Source organism: Anastrepha ludens, chromosome 4 (assembly GCF_028408465.1).
Source record: "Anastrepha ludens isolate Willacy chromosome 4, idAnaLude1.1, whole genome shotgun sequence".
NCBI lineage: Eukaryota > Metazoa > Arthropoda > Insecta > Diptera > Tephritidae > Anastrepha > Anastrepha ludens.
The window spans coordinates 20,268,020-20,278,722 of NC_071500.1; the positions used below are offsets into that span (position 1 = coordinate 20,268,020).

Here is a 10,703-nt window from a genome sequence, read left to right on the forward strand (position 1 = left end):
TTTGAATGTTATTAAAAAAACTTTGTTACACCTATTATTTTGTCCATAAGTGTATGTATGTATGAGTGTGTGTGTGTGTGTAGTAACACAAAGAAACACAATGTAAGAATGCATAAAATTGGAAGAAAAAAACATTTGCAACGAACTGGAACCGCCATCAGTAGAAAAAGTAGTGGTAAGAAATAAGATTTGCGAGCGTCAACTAAATCACCAGCAGAGAGACAATGTTGTTGTTTGTCTTGTCAATTGAATTAAAATAACAAAAATCAATACGAATAAAAATGAACTTAAAATAGAAAATGCAGGCAAGAATGCAGAAAAGAAATAAGAAAGAAGGACGAAGCAGAAAAGTGAATTGAAACACGTAAAAAATTCATTTTTATTTGCTATACCCTATGATCAGAAAGTACTGGGAATGTTTAATTTAAACGAACCGCCCACATGGCAACAGGTCCCTATTTTTTTTTGTATGTTAGTAGGACTGCAAGACACACATCTGTCACTTTTTAGCGCTATCGGATCATTGGTGTCTGCCTGGCCGGTCAGAAATGTGGGCAAATAATTCTTGGATTTTGCATGATGATAACGCGCCATCGCACCGAGCCCAAATTGTGCTGGATTATTTGACCAAACATCAAGCAAATACCATCGTGCAAGCACCCTATTCACCTGATATGGTCCCGTGCGACTTCTTTTTGTTTCCCAAGTTAAAGTTACCACTTCGTGGTAGGAGATTTCAGTCGATAGAGGAGATCAAAGAGAATGCGATGAAGGAGCTGAAGGCCATCCCTGCGACGGCCTACCAGGGGTGCGTGGAGGACTGGGCTAAACGTTGGCACATGTGTACTGCTTCAGACGAGTCATATTTTGAAGGAGATAAAATAAATTTGCCTGAAATTTAACTCTGTTTTGTTTTATTTCAACATTCCCCATACTTTCTGAGCATAGGTAAGCAATTGGTAAGCAATTTAAATCTCAATAACTCGTTCGTTTGTTTCTTTTACTTTTAATTTGTATGTAGAGGGTTTTTAATAAAAAAATTAACTTTAGGACTATTTTATTATGAAACCTTTGAAGTGAAGTGAGTTTTATTCAGCGAGCTGAGGCAATGTAGCGCGCGTAAAGGCACAAATAAGGATTTTCCACACACAAATGTCTTTTTGTTATTTTAAAAATAAAAATAGAACAAAAATTGATAAACTGGCGGACGTTCAAAGATGGAAAACCATTTTTTGACCCTTTTTAGATTTTTAGGTCCGTAAAATATACAAATTTTTTTTTTCCAAATGATCGTAGTTCTCTACGATAACATCAATTCTACATCATTTGAATTTTGTTTAGTCAAAATCGGTTTAGTAGAACCGGCTAGATCTGTGTCACCAGCTTGAAAAACATGGTTTCGAGAAAACCGTTCCTGGTTTTGTAAAGATTTCAACCCCTAAATTTGAGCACATGTATATACGTGTGTACATCTGCTTATATATATGTTTGTTTTTGTATATGACAACTAGTTTTGCAGTTTTGCTTCCTCAACCAAACTAAATGTTTGTGTAAAAATTTCGATTCATGCTTTGTTTTGCCTGAAAACTAATTTTGAAGTTTTGCTGTAGTGGTTGCGTCACAAAAATGGCTAAATCTTCGTAAATATTCGGAATTTCGTAAAATCGTTTGGGGACGATATTTTGAATATTTAATCTACATATAGGCACAAATAATGATTTTTCACGCTCAACTCTTTTTTTATTTAGTAAGAAAGTTATGCAAAAATAAATTGGATGATTAATATTGCTCCACCTTGTATGCAAGTAGTTTCTTTTAATCATAGTAGTACTTCGTTTAATAGCTAACTGCTGCGAATATTATTTATTTGATACCAAGAATGGTAGAAACAAGATTGCGCCCCACAGAGAGTGCGTGACGTCAGTTTTGCCAAGTTGTGCAGTGTTGCCAACCATTTGCTCTTCGCAATAAATTTGGTGCTTTTTTATATATCAAAATGTGAAAATTTGTAAGTTGGTGTTTGTTTCTTATTTTTAATTTAAAGCTACCGAAACCATAACGTAAAAACAAAACTTTATTATTTAACAAAAGAATGTTAAAAAAGGTCACTCTGAGAAGATTTTAATGTTAATGAAAATTTGTTGGTTCTTATAAAATTTGATATTTTAAAAGTGTAAATTTAATTTTTTTCTCCTTTTAAGGTTACACTTTTACAATTTGTCGTCGATTCAGACAAACTTATGCTTAAAATGTAGGTGACAAAATTGTCTTTTAGAAAACCTATCTTATGTCGATATAAAAATTTCTTTTTGTTCCAGAAAAAAGTTAATAAACTTTGATAATTTAGTAAAAAACGTCAAAAATGCCTTGTTTTTAACTTTCAACAGTTGTTTTGCGAAAACTACGACTTCCATTGACACGAATTATATATTGTCATGTAGGTTATATGCGTGGGCCTTTCGAAATTTATGCACTTCAAAGAAATGGCGCGCACTGTTTTCGAGATTGCAGGTAATAACTGCACTATTGCCCAAAAACAGGTTTTTTGGGAATATCTCGGAAACCGTTCTTTGAAAAAAAAAAAAAAAAAAAAAAAAAAATTTAATTCATTTTTGGTTTCAGCGACCTCTAATTAGTCTAAAAAAGGCCTTTTGGTCGAGGACCATTTTTGGTGTAAAGTAGTGTAATTAGTGATGCCATTTGTAAAAAACGGCGATATTTCAATAAAAGCTTTAAATTTTTCCGAGCGGCACAAGAAATTCTATAAACAAAGGCAGTGTAACTATTTTAATGACCATATGTGTACAATATACCCTATCGGAGGATTTATAATTTTTACCAATGGCCCGATCATATCATCAGCCAATCATATTTGGCACTTGTGAATTAGAAAGGCACAGGTCCATATCAAGATTTCCATCACTCAAAATCATTTTTTGTTATTTATTTAGTATTAAAGTTATTCAAAACCAAAATTGGATGATTAATTTTGTGCCTCCTCGTATGTATGTAGAAATATATACAGATACTTATTTATGCTATTTTCCTGTTTTGCTCTCCGTGTTGTTAAACTCCAAAAATATGTGCCAAGCACTTTCCATTGCATGCCGGATGTGTCACGGGAATGTGTATATTTTTGCTTGTAGACTTATTTGTAGCTCTATCAGTCCATTGCTTAGGCCTTCTAGAAAATTTATGAATCCAGTTATGATCATTTCACAATACTCAGAGAAACCAGAAAATACATACTTACTTAGCATTTTACTGTATCACTACTTTCACGGGCTTATCAGTGTGTCTTATTGCCATATGCGTATAAATTATATGGTTCCAATCACCCCAAGTGATGTCTTCGAAGTTACGATTCAAGTTTCTATTAGTGTGTAAAAAATATAGCTCGGATGTAATATAATCTAAGTACTCTTAAAGGGTGCTTACGGTAGTCGATGGCATGCATATATGTGGCTATAACTTTCCGAGACCATTAGTTTTCTTTTGGCTCTCTGTCAGATAAGACACGAAGGACTACAACTTAACTCAAGAAATGAGGAGACATGAAGTTATCGTTACTATATGTATGGTATACCGATTTAGAAGTCCCTAAATCTTAAATCTTTCATTCGTCCATAAGTTTTGCCGTGAATTGAAAATCTGTTGCCAAATGCAAAAAACATGGGGAACCTTCTGACACCGTCCGATCTGCAGAATTTATTCAACACGATCATTGACGAGGACCTCTCAAAATCAGCTAGGGCCCCTGCGAGTGAGCTCAATGTTTGTGAGGGTCTTATCCGTCGGGTAGTCCATGAAGATCTCCGGTAGTTTTGCGCAGAAGACAGTGTTTGTCAGAGCAAAGACTAGAACAGCGTGTTATCCGATCAAAACGTTTTCTAAACAAAATTAAACACCCGGAAGCGCTTGAGATGTCATGGGTTTTTTCTGATGGAAAGCGCAAAAGGCAACCAATGGCTATGGGTCTATCTTACAAAGGTACCAACCTGCAGAGGTACCAGTTGTCATGCACACGAAATTTCCAACCACTGTTATGGTTTTAGGTGCTGTGAGTAACAAAGAATATGCCATTGTCAACACACTTCTTCCTTACTCAAGGATTTCGAATTAATTCTGCTGCATATATAGAGGTTCCAGAGACAGTAGTGAAAGCCTCGATTGATAGTGTACGCAGAGAAAGTCCATAAATCTTTCAACAAGGCTCTGCTCCCTAACACAAAGCATTGGTGACACAAGGTTCTATGGGGTGTCAGTCCAATAAGCATCCTCTTAACACCATTTCTTCTCTGAAGGTTGCAGACCGTTATGATCAATATGAATAAGGAGCATTTGATTCGGGCATGCACTCGGTTCCGGACCGGGATTGAGGAGGTTATTGATTGATTTTATGGATACATAATAGGTTAATATTTTGTAAAAAATTCGTGAGGTTCGGCTAAGTCATGGTGGTAATCGGTTTGTACGACCGACTCACTTAGACCTTACAGGTTCGCTGTGATACCATTGTGCGACACAGAAACCTCATTTATTTTCCTTCCTGGAACCATTTTCCGGCTTTTATGAAGCGCAGAATTGGCCAGGCTGTTAAGAGAGACGGTAAGAGAGTTTTGAAAAGCATTTATCTAGACAATCTGCTCTGATTTTAGCTAAGGCTGGACAATTGCAAAGGAAGTGCTCAGCTGCTTCCTCCTCTTACTCATCTCTACAGTTAACTACAATACCTATGGGAGAAAACTTCTAGTCTCGCGGAATGCTTGCCAAATAGCTAATGACTGGTTAGAAAGCCACGACCTTCGAGAAATCCGTTTGTCTCTTTCTTTGTGTTTATTTGCGGCCACATTAGCCTCGCTCTTTTGCATGTGCCTTCATTCGTGTGGTTTCATTAAATAAAAGCAAATTAGTTTTATTCTTAAGTTGCCCCCGAATACCGTACGCACCCTGTATATACACAAAATTTACACTTTTCTTACCCAGTACCGCATGAAATTTCATCTCCTGGGTACCACCAACCAGTTAACAGTCGCTTAGCGCAAGTTCTCCAAAGGTTAGTGTCAATATTCCTATGAAGGAATACTTCACCTGTGAGAGATGTAAGTTCGTCCCCTGCCGTACCTTCTGCTCCGTGCACAAACTTCAACTGATACATCGCGTTCTCACTGGATATAACAAAATCCTTATAGAATTCATATGGACTTTCTCCAGTGCTTATACCCAATTGTATCCATAATTCGGTATTTTTATTTGGTAGCATCATTTTGTGTATAGCTTCAAGACCAATAAAGAAGTTACCATTTAAATTGCCGAAACCATTCCTGTACTCATCCCGTCCTAGATCGAATGATAACGTTTCATCGATACGACGTTGTATGACAAGCCAAGCTTTACCTTTATTTGGATCAGGTAAACAATAGGCCGGCATAGTTAGGTTGCACTCAGTTAGTTCTAAAGTGTAAACACCACCGTTTTTTTCCACTGTATTGGAATTGATTGCTTCATCGCAGGAAGCTGAACGCTTACCTAACGGCTTTGAGTTGACTTTTACTACTTCGGCAGTAGCGTTTGGCAAAAAGGCTTGATATGAAAAGTCATCTGGATTTTCTGTCTTTGCTGAACATTTTGGAAACTGTGTTGGATAATTTTTAAGCTCTGTGAATATCTCATTCGATTGGTTAAAGGAATGTTTTATTTCGTTGTGTGCTTGTTCGAAACTGGCAGTCGTTTGTTTCAATTGCTCAGCAAATTCTTTTATTTGTGTCTCAAGTTTTTCGTACTGTGTGTTTTCATTGCTGTTCTGTTGAGTATTCCGAAGTTGGTGTTTGTCTTGTATTTGGTTCAGTAACTTCGTCTCGAACAGTTGTATTTCTTTAGTAAACCAATCCCGTTGTGACTTCATTGCGTGTTCGATTGTTTCTAGGTCAATCCCTTCCTGTCTTATTTTATGAGTTTCCAGTTCATCGCTAATAAATTTTTGCATTCTCATCCTCGTTTCCTGATTTTGTCTCCTGAGATCGCGTTCAATTGTGATGACAATGTTTCGAATATTCCGATTGTCCTCAAGAAGGGTTTTGAGACTAAGAACAAAAAAAAAAAAAAATAATAATTTGAAGGCAAATTTTGTGTTACTAATCATAATATAACTTTACTGAAATCATGGTTCTATTTGTTAAGGAAAGTATGAGTGACGCAATGTTTTGTAAAGAATTTGAAAAATTATGAAACATTCCCGTAGCTGCTTCTATCACCTTCGTTGGCTTTCCACGATAAGACTGTCTTTAATACTGGTGACTTCAAGGAGTAAGTTTTCCAATAATCTCTCGCTTCCAAAGAGTAATGTGAAGGACTGAAAATAAAAATATAAATTAATAAAAATTTATGATAACGGCGATATTGCGATATTTGTCTCTTATATCTTACATCGCCTTCTTCGATCGCTGAGATTCCAATATCAGTCAATATAACTGCGGAAATTAATATATGCACGAAATAAACGGATCTCAAAGTCATGTTAACTGAAAAGCTTTGTAGTCCAAGTTAAATTTGTCTCCGCAAACATCTATTGATAAGTGCTTCTATATAAAGGGATGAAGATTTGTATCAAGACATAACAGAGAAGGTGATTAATAAAATATGTATATAGTGTCTTAAAAGTATATTTTTGTCACTACCAAGCTATAATAGGAAGATTTATGAAATCAGTGTTACTTCGACAGAAGAGTATGCTTGCCCTAAAAAAAAATTATATTATATATTTGGCTGATAATTTCGTACATTTTCAATACACGCCTGCAATTCTTCGTACTTTATTAAGCATCTAAAATGTGTACATTAGACCGTATCGGAACAAAAGTTTGCAGTACACCCCTGAGCCTCAGTATTTTTTCAAGGTAATCGAACATGTTTCTTTTTTTCGGATTTTAAGTTGTACTCTATACCCTCGACATTTACAGTCGGATCTTAAAGTATGATATAAAGAAGAGAATTTTTTCCAAAGTTCATTGGCTTCGGGTATTCTAGCATTCTAGTAGATAGGCAAGTAGGTGAAATGGTTCAAGTGCCAGTCTGGCACTCCCCAAGTAGCACTGAAGCGCCGTTTTGATACCATTATGAGATTTCCGATAGGCAGATATCTACAGCCAGCCAGCGCTGTTGATACAAAGGAGAAGATTGATGGGATTTAGGTTGGCGCACTGTCCCAGGCTGTCGAAGAAAGGAGCAACCAGTGACCTTAATCGACTTTCTGCCAAACCCGGACATTTCCAAAAAAAGTACTCAACGGTCTCTTTTTCTAAAAGGTCGCCACAGCTTCGGCAATGGGGGTTAAATGCTAACCATAGCTTTTCCGCTTGTGTGCCGATCGTCCAGTGACCGGTAAACACAGCTACGAGTCTGGAAATGGAATGGCGAGGAGTCCAAAGTCTGAGTCCTTCGTATATCATATTGGGGAGAATAAATTGTGTAGTTCACAACTCTCAGGGGGATACCGATGACCGGGTGGGAGGTCTCTGAGGCCAATTCAGTCCCCTTCCTCGAAAGCTCATCAGCAATTTCATTTCCCTCTATGTTCCCATGTCCTGGAACCCAGATCAGAGAAATGTTACCAGCACACCTAAGAGATGTGATATCCTCCTTACAGTAGTTTACTAATTTCGTTCTGCACTTTGGCGTCGTTAGAGCCTTAATCGCGGCTTGACTCTCACAGAAAAAGTGTTAATATCTCCCTCGCTCCCGCGTTCCCTAAGCATTTTGCATGCCCGCAGGATCGCAAAGACTTCTGCTTGAAAAACACTAGGAGTATTCGGCAGTTTAAAGGAGATAGATAAATTGGCTGATTTAAATAAAACCCCTGCTCCGACTCCCGATTCCTTCTAGGAACTATCAGTGAAGGCAGAGGTGCAAGCGTCGGTGCATACTTCGCAGGTTTATTTCTGTAGTCAATCTTCATTTACTTTCAATGGAAAGTCTACATTCTAGTACTTAAGTTAATTAGAGCTCGCGAACAATAAATAAACTTTTGCTTAGTAAGTTTTTGGATTCGAAGGCAATTTAGATTTTTATTTTGCATGCACTTAGAGATGGCCATTTTACATTTTTCGTCATATCTTCGACATTTATGATCGGATCTTGGAGTATATTAGATCTCTATTTTCTTTTCTCTCTATGGAATTTGTTTTTCCTGTAAATGAATGTTTGAAATTAGTCTTAGTTTGAAGTCGGTACGTTCCCAAATATATATCGTGGATTTGTCAGTTGCCTGAAGTCGTTCAACTTTTGCTTCAACGCTTTTGCTACCCCGAGGATATTTTGCTTGCGATGATAATGGACTCAGATCCGCTAGTGCATTTAGTAGGAGCTTGCAGAGAGCAAAGAGATGTATTCGTCAAATGTTCGAATTGACTTAGCCGCATTACTTTCAGTTCTTCACGTAAGACTAACTGAAAGGCCTACCTTTGGAAAAAAAATTTCAAATTACCAGGCTGGCATAAGGGAAAACCTTCAGTTGTTTCAGTTTTCTTTGCTAAACTTATTATTTTCACATCATTGTCATTCTCGAAACGCCGGGAGTTTTATTCATGTCTGAATAAAATTCCTCTTTAATGCTTAATCTGCTACTAAAAATACCAAGTTTCATTGAGCTGCACTAAGCGTTATTATTTCATTCGCTTACCACGATTGTCTGTAATTGTTGACAAGTTTATGAAATCTTTTATTGGTATACTGGCCAATATAAACATACACTTACTCTAAAGCCTGTAAGCCGTCCAACTGAATCCAATAAATAAATCATCCACGAAAAATGTTTTGTTATTTTTTTAGAGTAAGGACTCTATACTATTTTTATTTTACACTTAAAACTCGTTTAGTTTCGAATGTGGCTGCGGATTCTCTAAAGATATGCGCAGGGTAACCTTTTGGGGAAAAACTTTATTTCTTCTTACTTTTCACTTATCAGTTTTTGACGTGATAACGTCTTATAATTCGATTTAACAGGCTGCACGCACGAAAAAATATGTCGTTACCTTGTTCATTAGTGTTACCTTGCTCATTTGTCGTTACCTTGCTCATTGCCGTTACCTTGAATGAACTGCAAGCGAAAGCGCGGAACGAACGACAAAGCAAACAAGGCAAACGAAAGGCAACGTTCGACATCTTGCTCTCTCCTATTTAAGTGAGCGTATATATTGATTATTATTAATTTTATTATTGATTATTATTAATTTTCTTATTGATTATTATTAATTTGATTTACTTGAAGAATTTTAAGTAAAACCAAGTTTGTTAATAATACCTGTTGTTTTAATGTTATTATTATTAATTTTTTTATTATATATGAAGGAAAAAATGTATGGTATATTAATATTTACCACATACCTTATAAGATATGTTGTATACTAATATATGTATATAAACATGCATATACAAATACAATTTCGCGCAATTTTCAAAAAGAACAAATCTATATGTAAAGATGCATACAAGTCATATGGACATATCAAATATACGAATCTATTCCGTACGCAAGCAAATGTAAGCTAATGTGCTTGAACTGCAAGTGAGAGCGCGGAACGAACGACAAAGGGCACAATCGGCCCCCGCGTTCGGCAACGTTCGACATCTGGCTCTGTCCTACTTGAGAGAGCATATATATGTATGTATATGCGCATATGTAGGTATATAAATTCACGTACTTGTATTTGCATATGCCTTCTTCCTGTGTGCATGGTAATGAACCATTTCTCTGTTGAGAATAGGACGATGATAGAAAAAGTAGGAAATGAAAGGGAGTGTTTCGAGTGTAAAGTGTCTTGAAAAAGGCAAATCGATGATGGTGCCTCTTAGTGTTGTTGACTTATTAACGTCTGATGCACAATCGAAATTGAAGATATCTTTCATGAATTTGATAAATGTTTCGTCATTTTTCACGTTTGTTTAAATGTAACTTGACCTATTCCATTGCAATTCCATTTACCTCCTCCTCTATATCCATACAAAATATCTATCAAACAAATAAAATTAAAATTTTGTTTTGAAAATTGTAACCATTCCATCAATATTTTCTTATGACGTTGTCACGTTAAACTATCGTCAGTAAACCGACTTTACAGACAACCTATTTTTTTATCATATATTTTTAATTCTTGATTTTAGTTCGTTTTGTTTTAATTTTTTTACTAATTTTTTCTTAGAGCTTGAACAATTGAAATAGCTATGGAGACCTACAAGACTGTTAACTGTAAATTGTTTGCCAGCTAAGCTGTGGATTTCATACTTAAATTATAAATCACTTGCACACTGGAAAACAGTTTACTTTCACATACCGACCTTGCCACGCAATCTACTGATGCCTCAAAATTCGCTGTAACATTCGAGAAGTTTATTTAGAACTTTCAAATTTCCACTTTTTCGTTACTCTTTTCCAATCAATTTTAAAGCCAATGCTTTAAACGATAATTGATTGCGCTCGACCGTTCAAATCAATTTATTTTATGAAACTGTGCTATTATTGAGCTGAGATAATTGATTTGGCAGTAAATATGCGAAAATATTCTGATTAATAGATAGGGAGAAAGGTAGATAGAGAAAGCGAGAGAGTGATGCAAGCGCAGTTAATTCTAATACTCTCAATTGCTCATCTTCTCTGGCAGTTTTCGCAGCTATTAAGCTACTCCTTGAAGGAATATATTATTTATTGG

At 36.0% G+C, this 10,703-nt stretch overlaps 1 protein-coding gene across 4 annotated transcripts; it reads right to left on the reverse strand.

Moving 5' to 3' along the window:
• Positions 1-2,864: 2,864 nt before the first annotated feature.
• Positions 2,865-10,521, reverse strand: LOC128860259 (angiopoietin-2-like). Of its 4 annotated transcripts, none has more exons than XM_054097670.1 (6): positions 10,333-10,521; positions 6,427-6,581; positions 6,255-6,352; positions 4,983-6,083; positions 3,254-3,373; positions 2,865-3,184 (listed from the first exon to the last, which is right to left on the reverse strand). In XM_054097670.1, exons 2-5 carry the CDS (start codon positions 6,514-6,516, stop codon positions 3,262-3,264), a joined length of 1,401 nt encoding a protein of 466 aa, XP_053953645.1. In that variant the 5' UTR covers positions 6,517-6,581; positions 10,333-10,521; the 3' UTR covers positions 2,865-3,184; positions 3,254-3,261. The 4 variants fall into 4 exon arrangements, with proteins under 4 accessions (XP_053953645.1, XP_053953644.1, XP_053953647.1 ...); XM_054097669.1 differs by having other exon boundaries at positions 10,329-10,521; XM_054097672.1 differs by lacking the exon at positions 10,333-10,521 and adding an exon at positions 10,280-10,321.
• Between the last annotated feature and the right edge of the window lie 182 nt (positions 10,522-10,703).